The sequence below is a fragment of the Mytilus galloprovincialis genome, chromosome 3 (assembly GCF_965363235.1).
Source record: "Mytilus galloprovincialis chromosome 3, xbMytGall1.hap1.1, whole genome shotgun sequence".
Taxonomy (NCBI): domain Eukaryota; kingdom Metazoa; phylum Mollusca; class Bivalvia; order Mytilida; family Mytilidae; genus Mytilus; species Mytilus galloprovincialis.
The window spans coordinates 111,235,724-111,262,333 of record NC_134840.1 but is presented as its reverse complement, the minus strand read 5'-3'; the positions used below and the strand labels follow the sequence as shown (position 1 = coordinate 111,262,333).

The 26,610-nt window shown below is 32.4% G+C and overlaps 2 protein-coding genes across 2 annotated transcripts; one reads left to right on the top strand and one right to left on the bottom strand.

The window, feature by feature from the left end:
* Window positions 1-1,305: 1,305 nt before the first annotated feature.
* Window positions 1,306-13,325, bottom strand: LOC143069793 (alpha-L-fucosidase-like). The gene is made up of 9 exons (XM_076244591.1): window positions 13,229-13,325; window positions 11,890-12,253; window positions 10,737-10,843; window positions 9,626-9,756; window positions 9,052-9,188; window positions 5,645-5,742; window positions 5,053-5,185; window positions 3,183-3,353; window positions 1,306-2,333 (listed from the first exon to the last, which is right to left on the bottom strand). Exons 2-9 carry the CDS (start codon window positions 12,234-12,236, stop codon window positions 2,078-2,080), a joined length of 1,380 nt encoding a protein of 459 aa, XP_076100706.1. The 5' UTR covers window positions 12,237-12,253; window positions 13,229-13,325; the 3' UTR covers window positions 1,306-2,077.
* A 4,939-nt stretch (window positions 13,326-18,264) lies between these two features.
* Window positions 18,265-26,320, top strand: LOC143069792 (alpha-L-fucosidase-like). Its single transcript, XM_076244590.1, has 8 exons — window positions 18,265-18,653; window positions 19,469-19,575; window positions 20,087-20,217; window positions 21,393-21,526; window positions 22,617-22,714; window positions 23,916-24,048; window positions 25,458-25,628; window positions 25,965-26,320. Exons 1-8 carry the CDS (start codon window positions 18,322-18,324, stop codon window positions 26,218-26,220), a joined length of 1,362 nt encoding a protein of 453 aa, XP_076100705.1. The 5' UTR covers window positions 18,265-18,321; the 3' UTR covers window positions 26,221-26,320.
* The last annotated feature ends 290 nt before the right edge of the window (window positions 26,321-26,610 follow it).

Sequence of the window (26,610 nt, the reverse complement as noted above, 5' to 3'; positions counted from 1 at the left end):
ACAGTTTATCTCTATCTATAATAATATTCAAGATAATAACCAAAAACAGCAAAATTTCCTTAAAATTACCAATTCAGGGGCAGCAACCCAACAACAGGTTGTCTGATTCATCTGAAAATTTCAGGGCAGATAGATCTTGACCTGATAAACTAAACAATATTACTCCTGTCAGATTTGCTCTAAATGCTTTGGTTTTTGAGTTATAAGCCAAAAACTGCACTTGACCCCTATGTTCTATTTTTAGCAATGGCGACCATGTTTGTTGATAGATCATAATTTCGGATACAATTTACAAACTAGATACCCTAAGGAACATTCAATTAAAGTTTGGAAGTATTTGGCCCAGAAGTTTCAGAGGAGAAGATTTTTGTAAAAGATTACTAAGATTTACGAAAAATGATTAAAAATTGACTATAAAGGGCAATAACTCCTAAAGGGGTCAACTGACCATTTCCGTCATGTTGACTTATTTGTAAATCTTACTTTGCTGAACATTATTCCTGTTTACAGTTTATCTCTATTTATAATAATATTCAATATAATAACCAAAAACAGCAAAATTTCCTTAAAATTACCAATTCAGGGGCAGCAACCCAACAACGGGTTGTCTGATTCATCTGAAAATTTCAGGGCAGATAGATCTTGACCTGATAAACAATATTATCCCATGTCAGATTTGCTCTAAATGCTTTGGTTTTTGAGTTATAAGCCAAAAACTGCATTTGACCCCTATGTTCTATTTTTAGCAATGGCGACCATGTTTGTTGATAGATCAAAACTTCGGATACAATTTATAAATTAGATACCCTAAGGAACATTCAGTTAAAGTTTGAAAGTATTTGGCCCAGTAGTTTCAGAGGAGAAGATTCTTGAAATAGTTTACGACGACAGACGACGACAGACGACAGACGACGGACGACGACGGACGCCAAGTGATGGCATAAGCTCACTTGTCCCTTCGGGACAGGTGAGCTAAAAAGAGATAACAAGCTTTCAGACATTTTTTCGCAGCTTAGATTTGAAGATAGTAAAATGTAAATACAAAATAACAACATAGTTTATGAATAAACATGATGATAATAGTGTTGTCAATAGAGCAAAAGTCATTGTAGGTGTCCCAATCATTTCATGATGATAATTATAAGCGTATTTCATATTCTAAATATGTTTGGGTTAAATATAATACCACTATGGCCAATAGTTTTACCCAAATAGATATAAATTAGCCTCAATATAGTTTTGTTAGATAGTACATTGAAGTTTTTGTAACACTTCTTATCAAAGGAAAACAGTAAAAAAAGGATATCAAGTTTGACATTTATTGCACTTCTGTCATTAATCTCATGTACAACGTGTAGTATTAAATCAAATGCAAATATGGAATTCAAATATTTATAATATATATAATATTTCTTATATCCCATTGCTAATTCATTGAGACAAATTTGAGAAATAAACAAATTCTTTACATATAAAAAAGAAGATGTGGTATGATTGCCAATGAGACAACTATCCACAAAAGACCAAAATGACACAGACATTAACAACTATAGGTCACTGTACGGTCTTCAACAATGAGCAGAGCCCATACCGCATAGTCTTTACGTTTGCTTTAATCGAAAAAGTAAAAACGTTCATAATATAGTAACTATATTTGTGCACATTACTATAATATGGACAACCTTTTCACTAGACATATTACCATATTGTATCTTTGATTCAAAGTTTTGTAATGGTCGTTTTAACCTCAGTAAGTGTTATACCGTATGTTAAATGGTTAGTAAAATGCTTGTAGTTTATAGGCACATATCAAAAATAATTATATGCATTATATTAATATTTCCGTCAAAAATAAAATTTGTACAAAACATCTGCTTGTATTGTTAAACAATTTACTCGCCAATTTATATAAATTGATATTAACATTAGAAGATGTGGTATGAATCATTGCCAATGAAACGGCTCTCCAACAACAGACCACATAAAACTGAAATTAACAACTGTAATTTACATTTCCTTCTTCGACAATGAACAAAACACATAGTCAGCTTAAAAAGACCCTTACATAAGTATACTTTCAGTTTTGAATATTTGTCAATTTAAAGGTCCATGCCCATTGACATGGTAACTTATTCCAGGATATATTTGGTATCGTTATATTCAGTCCTTGTGCACCAGTCGTTGTAGTCCATTGGAATTTCTCTGGATATCCAAGCATAGTAACTATTGTATTTGTAGAAGTAATAGGTGCCCCAAGTGTTAGGGTGTTATTTTGTGGCCATGACAACACTACAGCATAAACAAATTTCTCATCAGTTTTCTTCATTGTGTACCTGTTTCAATTAAATAGTCGGTTTAAATTATTCGAAATATGTCAGATAATAATGAAATACAAGCATTTTAGAGCAGCAGTATACTACTGTTGCCTTAGTTTTGCATTTTAACAATTGGTTTTCCCCCTCAAAAATATACCGCCAAAAGTCTTTTAATAATTATCTTTGCAAGTCTTGATGAATTTTAGAACATAACAGTTTTCGTTATTTATGGTAAAAATATTTTTGACATGTTTACCTATTATGTCTGTTTGTTTCGTTCACACATTGTTGTCTTTATTATGGAATTTAATGCGATAATCATACATTGAGAGGTTTAGCTAGCTTTAAACCAGGTTTAATCAACCATGTTCTATATACGAAAATGCCTGTATCAAGTCAGGAATATGACAGTTGTTATCCATTTGTTTGGTTTGTTTGAGCTTTTGATTTTACCATTTGATTAGGTACATTCAATTTTGAATTTTCCTCAGTGAGCAGTGTTTTTGTGATTTTACTTTTTGTATGTTATAGGAATTATAAGCTATAGTTAATTTATGGAGTTAATTCATATAATAATAACTCTGATTTATTCAGTTGGCAAATAAATAAACAAAATAAAAAATAACTTTAAGACTTTAAGAAACTGACCAATGTTATAAAATTATTATTTTAGACCATGCGTTTGTTTTCAATTCGTTTGATGAGTTTGAGCTTTTTGTTATTTGATAAGGCTTTCCGATTAGAATTTTCCGTGGATTTAAATGTTTTTTTTATTTATGCATTTATTTTTATGCATGGTAGACATACTATAGGTTTATGGTTTGAACATAGGTTAACCACTGTCGTCTTAATTTAAATAAATAATACCAGACATATCGAGTTGTTGTATCCTTTTGATGGCTCCATGGCACAGTACTGTATATCCCCTCGCCATTACATCGAAGCCATTGACCAAGCTGTCGAAGTCTCTCTTCAAATATAGGTGTTATTTTACCTTCCTTTGTAGGACCAACATCTAATATCATATTTCCACCACAACTTTTAATACAAATAATTCTTAGTAAGAATAGTAAACAATTAGGTCCAAAATACTGAGTGCAATATAATGCATGACTGTTGTTAACAGAAAAATAGGAAATATAGTATTTAAAGAATGTGTACTTTATAAAGGTCTGTACAGGATTCTAGTAATATTCCCTTCAAATGTTATTTGTATACTAGAAATGACATTATACGAAATACATTGGTTTGTATGTTAAAAGCCAATGTAACTTGAGCTTTAGCTATAAAGTAATGAACAACAGGATCCTAAGTAGCTTATTTGCTAAACTGTTTAAAAAAATGCCATCTGATATTTATTTAATTCTGTATTGCAATATTATAAGGCCTATCATTTTTGCTATTGATAGTTTCTACTGATCTATTATAGTTTTCAAAAAAAAATGGCATAAACACAAAAATAAGTTTATAAGTAATAAACTCTTTGTTGTCTGATTCAATTGTTTCGGTCATGTTGGCATTTTTGTAGAGTTTGTATGCTTATCATTTTTACTGTTTAAAAAGTAAATTCATAAAAATACTGAAATCAGAGGAAAATCTAATCGGAAAGTCCATAATCACATGGCAAAATCAAATGACAAAACACATCAAAAACGAATGGACAAGAACTGTCATATTCCTGACTTGGTACAGGCATTTTCAAATGTAGAAAATGGTGGATTGAGCCTGGTTTTATAGCGCTAAACCTCTCACTTCTACGACAGCTGCATCAAAGATTCTCCTTAGTTTGAAACAGGTAAAAATATCATCATTTATGGGTAATAAATATGTACATATCCAATCGTTTCGGGTATTTGGAATTTTTGTAGAACTTATACAACTTATCTATTAACAGTTTCGAACTACAAATTTATATAGTTTTTCGATTAAATCAAAAAGAAACTTTTTGCAGGAAACTGGAAATCCTAGTTCATCATTTGGAGTCGGACAAACCTTCCGCGGGCGTGATTCAAATTCACAACCTCGGTGCTGACATGCTGATGGTACGGTAGATGAACAACTTAAGACCACTAGGCTTCTTATAACTTTCGAGATAACAGGCAAAACAAGAACATGAAGAAAGAAAATAAGCAAGAAATTGTCCATTAATTGCAATAACTTCTCAAAGATGTTATCCGATAGTTTTGATGAAAAAAAGCAGAATTGAGCATAGAATAAAAGACAAAACATGCATTTTACCCGTATGTTCTACTTTTGACATTGGTCGTTATGTGTGCTAATTGTCCGGAAGTAAATTACAATGAACATCACGAAACTCAGTCAAACAGTACTACGCGTATGTGTCTCAACTGATAAAAGACATATTTTCTCGGTCTAAAATCTTTAGACACAAGAATTAATTCTTAGTTTAACTATCGATTGTACCCCTTCCCCTTTTGGGAAATTTTTACAGTCTGAATTTGAATAGTCGTGAGTAATATATTAAAGGAGCAAAAATTGTGTAGCAGGACCCGGTCTCGATGTGTGGAGTTCAAATAATTTCCTGCGACCTTTTCCGTCAGAGAACTCAACAGTGTTTTGAAAATTAAATTGAAGGTGAGATAGTATATACTAGTACTACCGGTTTGATGGAAACCATATTTTACGTACGTGTTTATACAAACAAAACAATTGTATAGAAAATGTATAACTTTCTGTAGGCTTTTATTTATAATTCAAAAACCAAATGTACACGTACCTGACTATGGAAACGAGGTTTGAAATTATATCATGAGGACTAAGAAAATTACTGAGTTGCACATTACGTCGGTAGGCCCATGCATCTCTGTCTATTGTCAAGCCTCCTTCAAACTTATGCTTTTGTACAACACCTGTTTAAAACATCAAAAAGTAAAATCACAAAAATACTGAACTCAGAGGAAAATCAATTCGGAAAGTCTACAATCACATGGCAAAATCATTTAACAAAACGCATCAACAACGAATGGACAAGAACTGTCATATTCCTGACTTGGTACAGGCATTTTCAAATGTAGAAAATGGTGGATTGAACCTGGTTTTATAGCCAGCTAAACCTCTCACTTGTATGACAGTCGCATCAAATTCAAAAATACAGTAGAAAAACATTAAAAATGAAATTTTGGAAACTATATGTAATATGAGACTACAATGATATAAATGAACATTTAGGATTGCCTTGTATCATAATGAAAATAATTTTTCATAGAAGTATGTTTTGCCTTTGAAGTTTGCTATATCGTTCAGGGAGATTTTATCCTTATTAACAATGACAAAAGGTTGAAGGTTTGATAGTTGACATATCTACGTACCAGGATTAAATTTATCTGCACAAGTAAAGTATCCACCATGTTTACAAAAACAAGTTTCACACCATCTGTCGTTCGTAACAACCGTATCCTTCACTGGACTGCAAAATAAATACTGAAGAGGTCATACATGAAAATTATATTCCTGATACCTCGGCTGAGACTCTATAAGTTCCCGAGGATATCACCAGCCCAGTTCATAGTTCATCGGATCTGGCTAGAAACTACGGATATTGTGTTATAAATGTTTGTCGTAACACAATTTTGAAATCATTTTAAATTAAGGAATATCGCTCATCATGCAAACAAAAATCTCAGTTTCAGGTATAGAGGTGTGATTTTTTTCTATGACAAGTGGTTTTAGCAATCCACAAGAACTTTCGGTCATCCGATGCTCAGTACTTCAGTACTTTGATTTGGTTTACCAGCTCTTCATGAGGTTTGTAATTTCAAATATCTTTACCTCCAGCATCACTGAAGAGACATTAGCTGTTGAAATGCGCACTGGTGAGTTTAAACTGGTACCTTTAGTTTAGAATGTGTCCTCCACTGCATGGGATATATATAATCTCCTGCTAATTGTGTAGCGTCACATAAGAAAACATTATTGTAAACCTCGGGAGGCTACTCAGACAAAAATTCAAGTTAGTCATAGTTAAGTCCTATATCTCGAAATTATATATATATGCAAGAAACTTCATCACTTGTCTGTAGTTTTGGACATACGGTGGAATTTTTAAGATCTTAACCTTGATAATATGAAACTAGATAATTGTATTGAAGTGGAGTGATACAAGTAATTAAAATTTTAATAACCGTATCTTTAACCAAGACAATAGGTCTTACGTATTTAACCAAGACAATAGGTCAAACGTATTTAAGTTTGCCTCCAACTGTTTTGATTCGAGGTCCACTGATGAAACTATTGTAGACGAAACGCACATCTGGTGTAACCAATTATAAGCCTGGTATTTTTGATGAGTTTTATCTTTGTTGAGACAAAGGTTCTTAACATAAGAAAAAGAGGTATTCTTACAAGGCCTGGTGCAAGACAAACTAGTTGTACATATTCTAAAGCATCCCTTTGTAAATTTTACGGGCGCTATCACGAGTTGGTTGACCGTTATTAAATAACCGTTTCACATATGATATCGGATATGTTCCTTACGTCGAAACTACAATCCCCTTCCCTTTCATGAATGTGACCTACCGAATTAGACTATTTACCGGATTTGTAATCACATAAGCAATACGATGGGTGCCACATGTGAAGCAGGATCTACTTACCCTTCCAGAGCACCTCAGAACATCTCTAGTTTTTAGTGGGGTTCATGTTGCTTATTCTTTAGTTTACTATGTTGTGTCATGTGTACTATTGTTTGTCTGTTTGTCTTTTTATTTTTAGCCATGGCGTTGTCAATTTATTTTCGATTTATGAGTTTGACTGTCCCTCTGGTATCTTTCGTCCCTCTTTTCTGGTAAGACAACAAAGGACTCGACGCACGCAAATAAGTGTAATTAATATCAAGCTGTTTCATGCGTCTGTCATACCATTGAGATGTTTAGCTAGCTATAAAACCAGGTAAAATCCACATTTTCGACATAAGGAAATGTCTGTACCAAGTCAGGAGTATATGATAATTGTTTGCCATTCGTTTGATGTGTTCGAGCTTTTAAATTTGCAAAATTAATATTAAAAGAACGGGATGTGGTATAATAGCCAACTATCCGCTAAGGACCACATCATGTTGAGCAACCAAAGGTTATCATAAAACTTACAACAATGAGTATATGATACTGTAAGCTTTAAAAGGTCTTGTAAAGTCCATGCTTCAATAAGGTAACCCGTATCATTAGCATAAAAAGATATCAAATTCTGATTTAGGGGTTATGAGGAGATTGATATGTAAATGTGAACTGTAGTGTGTATCTTATTTGTTGAAGAATACCGTGAGTACACAAAATAGTTGTATGGTTAAAACTGAGAGAAACTTAAGATAAATTGTTATACTGGGTTGAGGAGGAGTTGTTGATACAAATGGGTACCCCAAAATAAAGTTATGACAAAGTCCAAGCTTTGCTACAAGAAACTTTAAAAATAATTCGGACAAAAAAGTATACATGTAAAAAAGTAAAGGTTTACGCTAAAAAATTCTGAGAAAGTTTACTTGAATTATAATTTTGGGTTCAGGAGAAAACGGATACAAATGTGTACTATTATAGTGAGCTGACATAATTCTATGTCATTCAAAATTGAATACCTAAAACCATTCAGATGAAGAAATTAAATAAGAGATGCAAAAGAACATCATTAAAGTAAATTTCTGTGAATTTTTCATAAATTTCTGTTTTAAAAAAGCGGTCCAGGAGCAGCTGCAGATACAAAAATAGGATGTATGGACGAATCGAAGTACGGAAGGACTCTCCAATCACTAAAAACCGCACGTTTTAGAACGCAGGGGGTAAAATTGTGTTACCTAAAGTCATTTGGTTTAACTAATGAAGATGTCACGTGCATTTGCCGTTTCCCTCACACCTTCCTCAGTTGCCGCAATGACAATAACTTTTACCGATGTAGGTGGTTTCTGCCTTAACCCTGTAAACCGTCCTTATTGCCACATTAATATTTAGTGATGAAAGCCCTGCTACCAGCCCTTGTTGCAACATAAATATTCAGTGATGAAAGCCCTGAAACCAGCCCTTGTTGCCACATTAATATTTAGTGTTGAAAGCCCTGCAACCAGCCCTTGTTGCAACATAAATATTTAGTGATGAAAGGCCTGCAACCAGCCCTTGTTGCCACATTAATATTTAGTGATGAAAGCCCTGCAACCAGCCCTTGTTGCAACATAAATATTTATTGATGAAAGCCCTGTAACCAGCCCTTGTTGCCACGTTAATATTTAGTGATGAAGGTTCTTAAGATGTTAAATTCAACAATGTTAAGGGTAATATAATATAATATTTAATATAGTATAATATAGCTTGATTCAAAGTACATTTTTCATAGTTTATAGTATTAGAATATCGATTGTATCAATTTATATAAACATAAAAAAAAAGTGATAAAAAAGTATTAGCTTATCATGTTTATTGTAGTAAATGCAAATCTTTTATGTGAGTATCTTATACTTATTTACTTACTATTTTGTATTAAAGTATAGAACTGTTAGATGCTTCTAACATTATATGGTTATATTTTTTACACTAAATGTAAATCCAAGGTTAAAAGTGGACTACTTTTTTAGTGCCTTCTATTTCCCCTGGATAGATGGTTTCAATTTGTAAACAGGGACCCTTAGCCTGATCCTGGACGACTAAGGTAATTGTACACAGGAAATATTTAGGAATAAAACATTTATATGTCTTAAAAAAAAAAAATTAAAAAAAATTCAACAATGTTGATATACCTTTCATTATAAAGCCACGCTAAGAATTCCTGAGATTTGTAATACTCCGCCGGACCTTTCAGTTCACACATGTCAGACCATAAAACTTCAGGTTTGTAGTTGTTGATCAATTCATACAGTGCCGGTTGAACTTTAAACTATAAAAACAAAATCACAAATAGATAAGACAAAATTGTGATTCCTCTATGTGAAAAAGACAACTCTTGAATTAAAAAAAAAAGTAATACTAACGTTAATGTAAATAATAAAGAAGTATTATGTATGTTTGTGTGTTACTCTTTAAGTGAATGTTTTAATGTTGCTAACATCTTAAAGAATATGCATATTCTGATGTCGCTTTTGTTTACATACTTACATTAAGAGCTTTGTGTTAGTCTTTGAAATAAGTCCGATTTTTTTTTAAATTAAAAAAAAAAATTGTACTTTTCTATCATTTGGTTTCATATCTAACATTGAGTGTTTCTGTAATTTGTCTAAGATACCAAAGTCAATAGTTTAGCAAAAGTTCGAATAGCAACTTCATGAATAAAATCTAGAGAAACTGCTGCGTGATTATAGAAAAATTAAAACTGACCTTTACATATTCTTGTCCAGTATAGTTACTTTCTTTGTCCTTCAAATAGAGTGGATTAAACCATTCTTGTAGGCAATGGTATAGTCCTACTTTAAGTGACGATTTCTTACGCAAGGCTGCGGAAAATTCACCTGAAAAACATGGCAATACAATTTTTATTCTATGTAAACGTACTGCCGGGTTAAAACATGTAAGCTACTTTTGATGACGGCTGTGTCGTGTGTTCAGGATTATCTTGTCATTGCGCCATCGGTCTATATATCAGAGTTTTTAGAATTTAGAAATCAAATAATATTTCCAAAAAAAAATTAAGCATCCACTCCAGCGCTGTTTTATTTTCTTGTTTTTCTTTTTTATTTCGTATTTTATTAAGATCTTATATGTTTCCAAGATTATTCTTATACATAACAGTTTCATTTCATTGTCTTCCATAATAGATGTTCGTTAGTTATATTTAACTTTACGATCATTGGCTATATCAATATTTCAATTATCTAAGTGTCTTTGTCAGTGGCGGATCGAGGAGGGTTCCGGGGGGTTGAAACCCCCCCTTTTTTTTGGACGATCAAAGCATTTGAATGGGAGCATATAGTTGGAACCCGGCCCCCGTTAACTCTGGGTTGGGACCCCCCTTTTTTAAAATGGCTGGATCCGCCACTACTTTGTCGTGCATGAAGCTGGACAAAATGCTAAAAACTAAATAGAAAAGGGAATCTGAGTTAAATTATTTAAGATTATCTTTATATGGTTAGTTTAATCGTTGAATACAGATACACCACAAATCAGCGACGATTGATTCTCCTTTCAAATTTTATGACCGTTTGTTTCAATTTCAATACAAACCATAACCTATAGTTTCATCTTGTATTTATGAATTTACACTAAAACAATGGTAGGCGTGTTTTCCTTCGAAGTCAAAAGATTGGTTGATTGATTGATTGATAGATTGATTGATTGATGCCTAATATTCAGCGGAAAATATTAGATGCAAAATTAGGACGACAACATGTTACAAATAATACGATATCAATATAACCTGCTTGAACTAAAGCGACGACTTGAGTCGGAATTTTTACTTATTGATGAGGTTAATTAGTTAGAAAGTTCTTACCAACGATATCTCTCTTAGGTCCTGTAGAGTTGGAGTTCCAGTTGAAGCTTGTTTTTGAAGGCCATAGTGTAAAGCCATCGCAGTGTTTTGTAGTAAGTACAGCATACCTTTAAATATATAAAAAGACAAATCAGTTTATTTTTTTTACACTTGCTAATTAATAAATAATTTAGAGGTATTTATCAATGCGAATATTCAGACTTTCCGGGTAAGTATTGTAATAATAAGAGCTCGCAATTTAGAAACGGAAACATAGTCCTGTTTGCAAATCAATTCAAAATCGCAATAATTACACTTGCATTTTTGTCCATTCTCAAAACATCGCAATAATTAGATGAACGCAATGATTTCAGAATTTACAGTAAGTAAATAAACATCAAACCGTTTTTATCACAAAACATGCGCGTATCTCTGTTTCATCTTGCCTACGCTACATTTGAGTTAAACGATCAGATCTGCACAAAATTCTGAAAATGTAATAAAGAATTTCTGTAAAGTCCTTTTCGCACTGTTGTATTGGAGATCCAAGGTCAGACATTAAAAAACGGTAATAATCATTTACGTGTGATAAGCTTCATTTGTTTTTTTTTTTTTTTTGTTTTTTTTTTTTTGCTAAAGTCCAGTGGCAATATTTTTATGCGTGTTCAGGACGAGAACAAATAGACATGAATAAATACGATAAGTTATTCCTGGATTAAAGATGCCCGGGGAAGGTCAAGAAGATAAATACTGCAACTGTCCTTGCAAAAGTCCACTTAATAGACTCCTAAAAGAATTGTTGCAAAAGTTTCTTAAAGTGTGAGAACGAAAGACTCTCTTAAAACGAGGCATCAGATTTAACTTTCTCGTTCCTATAATTTTTGATAAAATATAAGAAGCCGTAGTACACTAGTATAGTGAACATTTAACAAAAACTTTATATATACAGACCACCTCAAAGACTTAATGACCAATGGTACAAGTTAGTTCAAATAAAAATATGCCTCAGACAATTTATCCAAACAAGAAATTTCAAGCGGATCCCTTTTAAAACATAAATGTGTACTAAATATTAATTTGATAGCTCCTTGTGCTAAAGATATATCGAAATCATCATTTATCTATACACTTATAAATGTGCCAAAAGATCAAAGTATTCATATAAAGATCTTACTTTGCACCAGAAGCGTTGAATATTTCCGCCCATTCCTCGGCATTGAAGAACTCCGCAGTAAATTCCGCTGCAAAATCTTGGTAAGTAAATCTGGGGGGATAATTTTTCTTCATGAATTCTACACTATTCATGTCACTTTTATCATGCCAGTATTTCCAGAACCAGGACGGAACATGGTCAAAACTCGGTACAGAAAATACTCCAAAATGAATAAATATGCCAAGTTTTGCTTGGTCGTACCACTGAGGTAGTGGGCGGGTATCTAATGAGTCCCAGTTTGGTTCGTATTTAATACTGACCACTGTCTGGTACACAATAAGCAGTACAATGTATTTTAACAATGTCATTTTCTATATCACTTCAGCTGAAATAAATAATAATAATAATAATAATAATAATAATAATAATAATAATACTAGTAATAATAATAATAATAGGATCCAATGGCCTCTCTGAATCGCTATACACTATCATGTCTTTCTGATAATAGTGATCTTTTTCGGTTTTCAATGTAAAAGCAAAAAATGCAAAGATGAATAAAATCTGCTGTTAGGAAACACTTTTAATTTTCTTTTACGTTGTTATATCTTGTCTTGCTGATTTTTTTTTATTGATGTTTGCTTTACTCTGCATTAGCACAGAAAGGCTATATCGCGGCGAGAGTTAATTCTTTTTTTTTTAGTTACATTTGTATCTGTTAACTTTGCATTTGAAGATGACAATGTGTATAGGAAAATTGTGCAAAGTTGTATTTTTCCTGCAGAATGTCGGCGACACGTTTGGAATAACTACAGCTTCCTTAACTAAAAACAAATCTGAACTCATTGGTATAGCAAAGGATGTTATCGTCCCAATAAATACCAACAATCATCTAATCCATTTAAAAAGCAAACATTAACTCATGTAAGGGGTCACTTGGCATTTACGATCGTGGTTTGCTTTATTTGTAGATTGTAAAACAGGTAAAACTCGTAATATGGAGCAATCATTCAAAATTTTTAGTTAGCTGTATACCGGTATTGCTGATTAGTTTCAAAGTTGATTGAGAGTTTCAGCAAAAATCGTTCTATTATTAATGTATGCAATAGTTTTATAAAAAAAATCAATATAATTAATATTTTAAGCCTAATAGATGTCGATAGTTCCTTTGCATAAATTTATTCTGAAACTTATGAAATGTTCTTTGTATGTGATCTGATCTGTTTGACCTTTCCATATAATTAGTTATAGTTGACATATCAAACTTAATGAAAATCAGGCAGATTATTTTTTAGATATAGAAAAAAGTATTTAACTTGAATCTCTTGTATAACACCAATGTTCTTAGTCACGTTCTTACCTTTTTCTTTACACATGAACTTCTCTTCACGTGCCACTGTGTATAACTTCTGGTGTCAATATACTCATATGATTCTACGGAGGATGTAAACAATTAAGTTATCTGTTTGTGAATATGATAACAATATAGTAGATAACAACAATAATAATACTGAGATATGATCACGTAATATTTCAAAACTCCGACATCTTGAAAATATTTTACTGGTGTAAGCCTAAAGAGGATAACTCTCATAACAACGAACCCAAATGTTCCTGTTTTCCGTTAGAGCCATTCATTCACGTACCTCTCACCTTAAAGTGGGTACAATTATGAACACTATTTTTTTTTAAATCATACCATTGTATTTTCAATAAAGACCACCAATTCTTATGTCCAATCTAATAAATGATTTCCAAAGAAGTTTTTTCTCGAAAATTGACAAAAACAATGACTAGCGTCACGATTTTAAAGAAAAATAAAATTGTCGCTCAAGTAGTTTTCCAAACGCAATTGCAGGATGCCGAATTGCAGGATAGCTTTTCATAAAGAGAATTGCAGGATGAGAATTGCTGGATAGCTTGACACTAGTAAAACAATGATGTACATGAGGCAATCGATGCCTCAATCATTTAATCATCGACACTCAAGCTTGAAAAGGGCTTTTGATGTTGATATGTATAAATATCCTGCCTCGTCTGGAATGTGTTTTTGTTGGATGTTTTTCCTGCTTTGTATCAATCTGATGAATTACATAGGCGGATCCACCCACCCCAAGCTAGCCCGCTCTCCCTTTTTGTGGGGAAACTTTGGTAGATTATATAGGGAATCACTGAAGTATGACTGGTGCGGGTACCCCTTAGGTCAGTCAGTGGGCCCCCTTACAAAAAGTTCCGGAAACTGCACTAAGTTAAGCCCTTTTCAACTGATTCTTATATTTTGTACTCTTGCAATACTGTTACACCACTGTCCCGAGTTAGACTGATGGTTTGGTGCCGGCAAACGTGTTTAACCCCACCATATTCTGTATTTGCCTGTCCCATGACAAAAGCCTTCAAACCAGTGCTTGCAGTTTGTTGCTGTGTTACATATTCGATTTCCGTTCATTGTTTTGCACATAAATCAAGCCATTAGTATTCTCGTTTGAATTGTTTTGCATTTGTTTTGTCTGAGAGTTTTGTTATTTCGTGGACTTTCATAGCTGATGGTTTTGCTCATTGTTCGTGAAGACGGTGCGATGACATATAGTTGTAAACTTATATGTCATTTGGTCTCTGGTGGAGAGTTGTCTCATTGGCAATCATACCACATCTTCTAATTTTCAAATTAATACTTGAAGTCATTATCAAAGCATGATCTTCAGATATAAGCGGCGTAAACACCGTGAACACACAGACATTCATTAAAGTTAAATTGTCTTCCATTTGATACTTTTCATGCACTCTTGGTGTTATTGAAATATGGGAAATAATGAAGCAGAAAATTAAATTGTACAATAGCAAAGATGTTTACTCTTGAATATACTTGTGTGACTGTCCCTGTAATGGGGGGAGGGCGTGTTAATGGAGAAGGAAAGATTTTCTGCATGCTATAACAAACAATGAGGACAAATAAATTAAATGTTGAATGAGTAATTCAATGTTTTAAAGATTGTGTGTTAAAATTGTAATCCTTAGTAATATATACGATTCTATAATTATAAAGTATTTTCCCTTAATATTGGACTTAATCAAAATATTTACTAGTAATTGATTTTTAGAAATAATTTCAGGTTGCTTCGCGTACGCGTTTGCGTCTATCTTAAAATATGCTAAGGTTTATTACTGATATATATATTGTGTACAACACATTCAATCAATAGCTGTTAATTGTCAATATCATAAACAGGGAAGTAAATTAGAACGCAATGTTTCTTGTTTTTATTTATTGACCTTTACAGTTTAACTAGTTTGTCAACTACTAAATATATAGCACAGACGATTTTTAATTCCTTAAAAAAAACAATGTCACTCACGGACACCATGGACAGGTCTAGCATTTCTAGTTACATATTCATCGATTGTTTGACAATTTACAATTTATCCTTCAAACTCAAGATGTCTTTTTGATGCGTGTTGTTTGGTTGCTGTCTTATTGACGCCTACCTTGTGGTTTTATTGACGACTACCTCGTCCGTATTTGTTCTCGTAAATAAACATCAATATCTGTCAAGAAATATACACATCACGCATGAGCCGAGTACCTAAATCTTTTCTGGATTTGTTTGACATAACATGTTGAATCGATTGATTCAATTCACTGCATGTGAATTAAAATTAAAACCTACCATAATATAAACATCTTACCTTACACGGGATTATTGAAAATACACACTTAAAATAACTCAACACACTTTTCCGATATTATTTCACAGGTGGATGATTTCGAAATTTATTAAATATGCAGATTTAATTTATTCTGTATGTAACGCAGGACAATATGCAACTGGTTCCATACATGATCACGTTTGATTTGTTTTATGCCCAATTTATGGGTATTATGTTTCTGGTCTCTGGGTCTGTCCGTTCGTCCGTCTGTCCCGCTTTAGGTTAAAGTTTTTGGTCGAGGTAGTCTTTGATGAAGTTGAAGTCCAATCAACTTGAAACTTAGTACACATGTTCCTTATGATATGATCTTTCTAATTTTAATGCCAAATTAGAGATTTTACCCCATTTTTCACCGTTCACTAAACATAGAAAATGATAATGCGGATGGGGCATCCGTGTACTTAGGACACATTCTTGTTATCCATGTGAAAAGTACAAGAAAATGATTGCATGATGCCATCAATAGGTGATCAGAGACTATCTTACCTCGAAATACTATAACAAAGGGGTAGCAGATGAATTGTACATTGTAGATATATATATATATTGAAAGATGCACATTTTATACTTTTTGAGTTTTTATACAACAAAATTTAAAAAAGGCATTAACATGTTAACAACATGTATCAATAATGCTTCATTTGCGAAACATACAAACACAATTTTGGTTATAGCAAATATATAGACAAAACAAACATAAGAAAAGCTCGACAATAATAATTTTCAAATCAAATCAAATATTTTATTGTTGTATAAACTTTACAGTTTGTGACCAACATGTATTAACACAATAAACATATATATACGTATTAAACATATCAAACATACACCATAAAAACAGCATCAAAATTTATAAAAACAAACAAGCTGTTAAGAGTCCCCTGCCCTCAGTTCAAATGACTTTTTCAATAAATTAATATACAGTTTAAACGATCAGTTATTGTTCTCCTTTCCTCAGTTCCAATGACTCTTAAAATAAAAGAAACAACCTGCTTCTTAGTCCTTTTTCTAAACAAAACAAAAAAGGGTATCAAGACCTTGTTGATAAGTATGATAATTCTGTATCAACTTCACAAATAATACACGATGGTCTTCAAGTATAGATTCTCGGTACTGATGTTGTTTATCATATTATTAACGTGTTATAGTATTCTTTTATTTTGTCTTTATGAACATTACTTTTACTGTTTAGTTTAGTCGGTTTTTGATGATGTTCATTTGGCATGGCTCTATACTTATACATTTCGTCATTGTGTTATTGTTCAATGATACTTGTGTGTATTCTTCTCATTCATTTTTGCTATTGTGCTTTGTCTATATGCCTTTTTGTGTTTCTTTTAAACATATGACGTGGCTCTGTAATTATATATCCAGTCATTGTGTTATTGTTCTATATCTTCTGTATTCTTGTCTTTCATTTTTCTAATGTGCGTTATCTATATGCCTTATTGTGTTTCTTTGTTATATATTTGTTTGTTTTAAAGTGATTTTGAGATTATAACAAAATGTTGAATGCTGTACCCCTATTTGTGACATTTGTACCTATTATATCTGTTTGTTTTGTTCTCACATCGTTGTCAATATAATTGATCATAATTGAATTTGATGCGACGGTCATACAAGTGAGGGGTTTAGCTAGCGATAAAACCTAGTTTAATCCACCATTTTCTGCACAAGAAAATGCCTGCACCAAAATCAGGAATATTCATTTGATGTGTAGGAACTTTCCGTTTTGTATTTGCCTTGGAGTTCATTTTTTTTTTTTTTGTGATTTAACTTTTTACATCATTTGGTGTTAATGGATAAAATTGATAAATATTATATGTTTTAAACAAGATAGTCTTATAATAATTATCAAAGGTACCAGGATTATAATTTAGTACGCCAGACGCGCGTTTCGTCTACACAAGACTCATCAGTGACGCTCATATCAAAATATTTATAAATCCAAACAAGTACAAAGTTGAAGAGCATTAGGATCCAAAATTCCTAAAAGTTGTGCCAAATAATGCTAAGGTAATCTTATAATATAAGATGCTGCAGGTTCATGGCAATTATATTCAACGTTTTTTATCGGATATTTTTTTTTTACTATCAATGTTGAACCGCAACGTCTTATATTATAGGACTACAAACAAGATACCAAAACCTTCATTATTACAATACTTTTGATTTAAAGCGTTGTGGAAAGATTTTAACGCCCCCTCCTTTTCCCATCGGGACAGTATGTACTTAAAAATATTTAGTCATATAAAACGAGTTTCTGATGAAAATGATATTAATGAAATTATTGAATCAATGCATCCATATAAAGTTACTAAAAATCATTTTTCAAGGAGCATATTTATTAATATATCAAAAAAGGTGACAGGAAAAATACTTCGTGAAAGGTCGATCGAGGGTCACAACTTATCAAAGACTGACGAGATCATTTAGGTATGATATGAATTTGAATCTTTCTTTATTTGTACAAAACCGAGACGCTGAGGCAGAGTTTGTTAGAGCTAGTTCAGAGGGTAACGGATGCTTATATTTCTTCTGACTCGCAGCCGATCAGTCATGTTACCTTTAATATGGGCATTATTTTTACATAATACCTGCTAATGATAAACATAATATTTGCTGTTTATATAATTGATCACAGGACCAAATTCTGATATGAAAGTTCACATAGATATGATAATCTAATCAGGAATTAATTATTGACGAGAAATCATTTTAATACATCTTTTCACTCGTTGTGTGAAGATGTTAATAAAATGTATACTTCTGCTGTGTGTGTTTCAGGTAACTCTTGGACGATATGAACCAAATTGGGAATCCATTGATTCTCGCCCTCTGCCAGCATGGTTTGATGAATCCAAGGTTGGGATTTTGATCCATTGGGGCGTGTTCTCTGTACCATCAATTCTGTCGGAATGGTTCTGGTATCAGTGGGAGACTAAGACACCGCTGTTGGTTGATTTTATGAAGAATAATTACAGACAAGACTGGACCTACCCAGATTTTGCTAATCAATTGACAGCAGAATTCTTTGATGCGGAGGAATGGGCTAGTTTACTTAACATATCTGGAGCTAAGTAAGTAGAAGATTAAGTATTATCGAAAACGGTAAAACAGTCCGTTGTTGACGGCCGTACCGTACGGTTACCTTTGTTGTCTACATCCCTTGCTTTTTTGTCTTTTAGGGCAAATCGCATTGACAATGATACCTTCATTATGTTTTTACATAATACCTGATGATAAACATATTATTATTTGCTTGTTTGTATTATTTATAACAGGATATAACTTTGTTTGTTTTATTTGTTGATATGCATTCATCATTATCCTTCCCAGCGAGCTTAATTTGTTGTATGTTTTCATAGTTGTGTAGGCATCATCATGCAACTTGTTGTAGGTTTAATTGTTGGTATGTTTTCATGGTGACCATCGTGTGTTCACACTTGATTTTAATTCCTGGTATGTATTCATCGTGACCCTTCACTGTGGGTTTAAATGTATGTTTGTTTTCATGTTTGATAAGCATCATGTTCCAACACTCTGAGTTAAGTTGTCAGTATGCTGTCTTGAGTGTTGAGCATCGTGCTAATTTTTTAATTAAATATAAGATGTCCTGGTAGTAAACATCATTTTCCTACAATTGTGAGTTCATTAATTGCCGATAAATTTGTTAATTGCCGTTTTAATGGTTGGTGAGTATCATGTTCTTACTATATGGGTTTTGATTGTTTGCATATTTTCAAGGTTGTGAGCATCATGTTCCTATACTGTAGGTTTACTGTTATGGTCGTTAAACATCGATTCTTATTCCTACACTGTTGCTAGCTTTAATTAAAGATAAGCTGCCATGGTTGGTAAGCAAAATGTTCTTACACTGGAAATTTCTTTGTAGATATGTGGTCATGGTTGGGAAGCATCATGAAGGATTTACGATGTGGCCGTCTAATTATTCCTGGAACTGGAATGCAATGGATGTAGGCCCAAAGAGAGACTTAATAGGTATGTTCTGTTAATGTCTTAGTAGGATTTATGATTTAACAAATAAAACAGAAAACAAAAAGTAGAAGCGTCAGTCGTCAATAATTTAGAAAATAGTAATATGAAATCTTTTTATTTTACTTTTACATCATTTGTCTTATTTTCATCTTTATCTCCAACTTTCAAAAAGGAGCACATGTAGTTCAGATTTCCATATCATTTGTTCAATTGATTGCTTAAAACTAACCACTGACGAAGGTTCGGAAATGAAAACGACCCTAATATCATACATTAAAGTGGCAGTAATATTTGTTCCTCCTATTAAATCCACATATCGAAACGTTGTTATAAATGATACAATAATAAGTGTTCCCTTTGATCAAATAGTATACACCCTTGATACCATCAGGAACTTATACTTGTAATCAATGTTTCAAAATAGTTTTTCCATTTGAAACTAATATGATAAAGTTAGTTCTACGACAGTACTAAATAACAGTGTACTCAAGACTAAAATATAACCCTTTTTCAGGTGAAGTCGGAGCAGCTATTAGAAGTAAGACTAAACTACATTTCGGGATTTATCATTCATTATTTGAATGGTTTAATCCTTTATTTGAGCGTGACAGATCTAATGCGTTTAAGACACAGGATTTCATAGCAGTATGTTACTTAATTATATATTTGTTTAGCATTTTTTATTACATTAATTGTTGTTTTATAGATATAGGAAGCTGTGGTATGAGTGCCAATGAGACAACTCTGCATCCAAGTAACAATTTATAAAACTAAACCATTATAGGTCAAGGTATTGCTTTCAACACGAAGCCTTGGCTCACTTCGAACAGCAAGCAATAAACGACCCCAAAAAATACTACAATCATTCAAACGGGAAACCAAACAGACGACAACCACTGACCATCAGATTCATCACTGAGGATAGGTGCAAACAATTGCAGCTTGATTTAACGTTTTAATGGTACCAAACCTTCTCCCTTTTCTGAAACAATAGTATAACATCACATCATAGAAAGCCACATTTATAAAAAGTAAGATCGTTCTTTTCACACTTTAGTCTTTTATCAGAAACTATGCGATAAATTTAACTTTTATCTGAGGTTCTCAGCGTTATATAATAAGTATGGATTTATACTGACTTATTTATTTGGTTTGAACTAAATATAATTATTATCTCGTGGGTGAAGGATAAGTTATGTCTAAAGTAAATATAACAGATTATTATCAATTGCTGTGATATAACAAATTTTTATCCACATCATGGTAGAGTCACCAATTCCACGACAAACAAAGTACACAACATCTTGCAATAAAAACATCTTACAAAAAGGCGTACAAAGCAACATATACAAAGTTTAAAGCATCGCACAATGAAAAAAAAAACAGTGTACACAACATCGTGCAATAATATACCAAGAACAAACAATCGCGCAATAAAACAAAGTATACAAAACATCGTGCAATAATAATTAAAAAAAAGTACATAACAACGTACAATAATAAACAGTCAAAAATAATTGTGGAATGATAAACAAAGAACAAAACATGAAGATACAACTATGTCCAATAGTATCAATTGCCCAAAAATCTGAGAAACTGGCCATCTTTACAACAAAACGAGTTTTCTCTTGACATGGACATATAATATAGAAATGTCCTGGCAATATGCAAGCATTAGTTCCAACTTGGCACCAGATTTCTTATGATCAATCGATCATCAACTGTCAATTTTTATGAAAAGCATTAAATTTGCAGTGCTAAAAATTGTTTAATTCATGCAAAACGACAATATCCTTTATTAGCAGCACTTTGAATTATAGGCAAAGACAATGCCAGAATTGTATGAGCTAGTCAATAAATACAAACCAGACATTGTGTGGTCAGATGGATCACATGCTGCTGATGACTGGTACTGGAATGCCACTACCTTCCTGTCCTGGTTGTATAACGACAGGTAAGTACTAAGGGAAGTGTTTACTGGAATACCACTACCTTCCTGTCATGGTTGTATAACGACAGGTAAGTACTAAGGAAATGGTTTACTGAAATGCCACTACATTCCTGTAAGTCGGATTAACGACAGATAAGCATTCATAGAAGGGTTTCTGAAAGAAGCCACTACATTCCTATCATGGTTGTATAACAACAGGAAGCATTGTGGAGGGAGGGGTACTGAAATGCCACTAAATATCGTGTTCGAGGGCTATAAATCCTGTCGACTGACAAGTGTTGAATATTGTTTTTGCTATTTACAGTTTCTCTTTATCTATTTTCGTATATGCAAAAACACAATCATGTATAAATATATTCTTCCAAGGGCAATAACTCCTATAAGGAGACTAAGGACAATTTTGGCTAGTTTGACTTGTTTGTAGATCTCGTCCTGCTGGTCAATTTTGTTTTTTTTTTTACACTTTCTCTCAGTCTTTCTTTGTGTCCGGACACAAAATGCATATCAACTATATTTTGCACCGAAACCTTGCCACTAATGTTTTAGTGTAATAACTCACAAGGAGTCGAATGGCAATTTCGACCATTGAAGTTATTTGTAGATCTTAATAACCTGATGCTCATTTTTAGGTCAGGTGAGAGGCTTTTTGTAAAAGTGAACGGACGACAACAAACGAACCGCATGATCACAATTTATGTTTAAAGCTCACATTTGGAAAATCTCACGTGGCCTTTTTGGGTCAAGTGATGAGAAAAGCTCACATGGTTATCTTGGCAAAGTGAGCTTATACGTAGGAGATGATGTGTATTTGCCAATGAGACGGCTATTCATGATGGTCTGGATTCGGGTCCTTCATTTCTGTAAAAAAAATATTGGGCCATTTTCTCTATTGTTTATACTTTTTGTTCATTATTCTCTGCTCTTCATATTTTAGCACCTCATCATTCTCTATTCTTTATTTTTTGTTCATTTTTGATATTCTTTATTCTGTAAACCCCATCCATAAACTATGTAAATGATATTGATGTGATGTGACCATATAACAAATCATGTTTTTTTGTGATAATAAGAAACAATTATTTTTATTTCTTAGTCCAGTAAAAGATACAGTCGTTGTAAATGACCGATGGGGGATTAACGTCAACTGTATACATGGTGGTTTCTTAAACTGTGGAGACAGATTCAATCCAAGTTTGTATCTTTTATATTATACCTTGTTATGGCACCTTAATCACAGGCGTTTGGAGTGGACCCTTCACCCCCCCCTCTTTTTTTATTTTTTTGTTTTTTTTATATTTTTTTTTTAAATATTTTTTCATATTTACTTCCTAGAAGATAAGGATAGAGGGAAAAAAAAATGTTTTTTTACTAATATTGTTAAATCGCATTGAAAAGACTGAATACCTTAAATAAGTAAAACTAAGTTAACATAAGTTGAAATATGAATTCGAATAAAATATATAAATAAAAAAAGGGGGGGAGGGTGCACTGAACAATCGCCTGTGAGCATTACATTGTTAAAATGTTGTTATTGTATATGTGGGAGGAAATTAATAACCAAAAAAAGAGTGAACGCCTGTTTTTAGTGTTTATAAATAATGTATTCAAATTGCAAACAAAGAAGATAGACAAATAAAGATGGTATGAACATCTTTTCCTCTGTTCTTATGACAGCTTTATGAACTGAAACGCAACAGTGATAGGCTAATTTGAGCAGTCAGAACATTTCTTGGTTACTGACAAATTAGAACTGAGACACATAGTCAAAAGTGTGAATCCAATGTATAATGAAATGTTTTGTAGAGGTTTTCAGAGGCGGATTTAGGGGGGGAGGGGGGGTCTGGAGGCCCGGGGCCCCCCCTTTTTGGGAAAAAATTTGGACGCTTATATAGGGAATCACTGAAGCGTGACTGGAGCGGGCCCCCTCTTAGGCAGTCAGTGGGCCCCACTTATTAAAATTTCTAGCCAGTGTGTTTAATGTTTTATAGAGGTTTTTAATATGTTTTATAGAGGTTCTTAAAATATGTTTTATAGAGGTTCTTAATATGTTTTGTAACGGTTTTACATATGTTTTATAGAGGTTTTTAATATGTTTTATAGAGGTTCTTAAAATATGTTTTATAGAGGTTCTTAATATGTTTTGTAACGGTTTTACATATGTTTTATAGAGGTTTTTAATATGTTTTATAGAGGTTTTTAATATGTTTTATAGAGGTTCTTAAAATATGTTTTATAGAGGTTCTTAATATGTTTTGTAACGGTTTTACATATGTTTTATAGAGGTTTTTAATATGTTTTATAGAGGTTTTTAATATGTTTTATAGAGGTTCTTAAAATATGTTTTATAGAGGTTCTTAATATGTTTTGTAACGGTTTTACATATGTTTTATAGAGGTTTTACAGAAGAGGAAATGGGAGAACGTAATGACACTTGATAAGTATTCTGCTGGTTACAGACGTAATGCTAAACTAGAGGATTATTTTACTATGATAGAATTGTTAACAGAAGTAGCTCAAACTGTCAGGTATATCTTATCTTAAATATGTATTTAACCATTTACAGAATATCATTCCTAAAGCATGTACTTCACTGTTAACATTAAAACTCAAACTTTCAGGTAAATCATATATCTGATCTAAAATATGTATATAATTGTTTACAGTATATCATACCTTACACATGTAGTCAAACCTGAATTAAGAGACCACTTTAGGGAGAGCAAAAAAGTGGTCTCTTAAGACAGGTGGTCTTTTAATACAGGTTCAATTTAAAGGAAATGTACTACAGAGGATTCTAAAATTGGCAGTCTTTTAACACGTTTTGCTGAGAAAATTTGCTTAATACAGGAGGTCTCTTTAGCAGGTTTGACTGTATTTTTAACTGTTAACATTATATCATACCTAAAACATGTATTTAATGTTTAACATGTTTAACATTAAAAGCTTAAATTTCAGTAAAATCAAATCTAAAACATGTTTAATTTTAGCTTAAATTTCAGTAAAATCATATCTAAAATATGTTTAATTTTAGCTTAAATTTCAGTAAAATCATATCTAAAACATGTTTAATTTTAGCTTAAATTTCAGTAAAATCATATCTAAAACATGTAACATGTATTTAACTAAACATTATATCATATATAAAGTACAGGTAGCGCAAACTGTTCGATGTAGCATACTGTCACTGGGCTTCCAAAATGTGGTATATGACAAATTTTTCAAGAAAAAAAATTCTCACAAACAGGCTTTGAAAATTTGGTTGAAATATTTGCTTTCTAAATGTTGTATGTGAGCTTGAACATTTTTGTACATGGCTGTGGAATAAAGGCTTGGACATTTCTGGATAATATAAAAACTGACCTTATTTTCATACAATAAAGAATCTAAAAGTTTTTTTATCCTCAAAGTCATTATACAGCATTTTCAATTTTACATATAACATTTTGGAAGCAAATTTTGCAAACAATGGAGATATGCAATTTTGTCAAATGTCTTAAATATTTCAAATGTTTTGATTGGTCTAAATGTGTGATATTTTGGAATATCAGAGATTTCCTCCCGCCAAGCTGGTTTGTGTGAAAAAGTATTTTTTGCAAAAAAAGTCATATACAATATTTTTGAAGCCCAGCTACAATACGTTTAGAATGCTCACACTATCCAGTATGTCAGGTAGTTATACTAATAATAATAGTAAACAACTGTAACAATAACTTTGTCCTTTTGTCAGCATTTCACCAACTGGTATATCACATTTGAAGTGAGCTTTGCTTATTGTTGAAGGCCGTACGGTGACCTATAGTTGTTAATGTCTATTTTATTTTGGTCTTTTGTGGATAGTTGTCTCATTGGCAATCATTCCACATCTTTTTTATAGTTCACAGGTGACAATTGAGGAGCCAAAGCTATGTTAAACAAAATGACTATTTTTTTTCAGTTGTGGAGGAAACATTTTGATCAATATCGGTATAACCAAGGAAGGTACGGTTGTACCTATATATCAAGATATCTTAACTAAACTTGGAAAATGGTTAACAGTGAATGGAGAGGGAATTTATAGTTCAAAGCCCTGGACCACTCAGAATGATACTATATCTAATTATGTATGGTAAGATGAACTTAGTTTAATTTGTATCGAAAGTATGGTCCAAAGCATACAAATTGTAATGCTTCGAAACGAACTTATCCATGTTTTATTTATCTTTTTATTTACTTATTTATCGGACAGTCAATTGTTAAAATTCCAAGCATTTGTGTTAAAAAAAAATTCAGGTGAAACTTTAACAGATTCTAACTTGACTTAGATTTGGTGCTATGCTATGTTTTCATTAAATTTCTATTGTAAATGTGCTCAAATCAACCATTACCACTTTTTACATTTGTCAAAGCCTTTTTTTTAATATCGAATCATATTCTCATCCATTTCACCTATTATATATTACAGGTACACATCTAAAGTTATCAATAAGGAACCATTTGTCTATGCCATAATGTTAGAATGGCCAAAGAACAATACATTGGTGTTAGGAGCTCCTAAAACTTCATCGACTACAGTTGTGACAATGCTGGGATATACAGGTGGTAATTTCTCCTGGAAACCCAATCCAGCTGGAGGGATCCAGATCATGCTACCATCTATGAACGTTAATGAGATACCCTGTAATGATGTTTGGGTTATCAAGATGCAAGGAGTTGATTAAATGCAATAAAAATGACATATCTATTCATAATTCTATGTTTTCTGTCATTTGTATATTATATAGAATTGCTATAAAATATAAATAAATTTATTTAAAAGTTTGAAGGTATTTCAGTAAATTTGTTTAAGAGAGTACTTGTTCCAAAAGTTAATAACAATAATCGGCTGTGGAACATGAAGGGGCCAGAGAAAAATATTGCTCTTTTTTTAATTTTTAAAGTCTTCATGTCTTATTCTTGGCTTACAATGCAATGATATGATATGATCATGATTATGAATTGGGTTTTAACGTCCAGTGACATATATTACAATGCAATGATATGATATGATCATGATTATGAATTGGGTTTTAACGTCCAGTGACATATATAACATGCATATCAGGATGAGA

Bases quoted from the DNA above. Each gene is read 5' to 3' on its own strand.
- LOC143069793 (XM_076244591.1), bottom strand. From the start codon at position 12,236: ATGACATTGTTAAAATACATTGTACTGCTTATTGTGTACCAGACAGTG. The intron at 9,757-10,736 runs GTAAGAACTTTC...CATGTTTTTCAG, and splicing joins ACCTAAGAGAGATATCGTTG to GTGAATTTTCCGCAGCCTTG. The intron at 5,186-5,644 runs GTACGTAGATAT...TGTTTTAAACAG, and splicing joins TGCAGATAAATTTAATCCTG to GTGTTGTACAAAAGCATAAG.
- LOC143069792 (XM_076244590.1), top strand. From the start codon at position 18,322: ATGTTAATAAAATGTATACTTCTGCTGTGTGTGTTTCAGGTAACTCTT. The intron at 21,527-22,616 runs GTAAGTACTAAG...TTTATTTCTTAG, and splicing joins TCCTGGTTGTATAACGACAG to TCCAGTAAAAGATACAGTCG. The intron at 22,715-23,915 runs GTTTGTATCTTT...TATGTTTTATAG, and splicing joins TGGAGACAGATTCAATCCAA to AGGTTTTACAGAAGAGGAAA.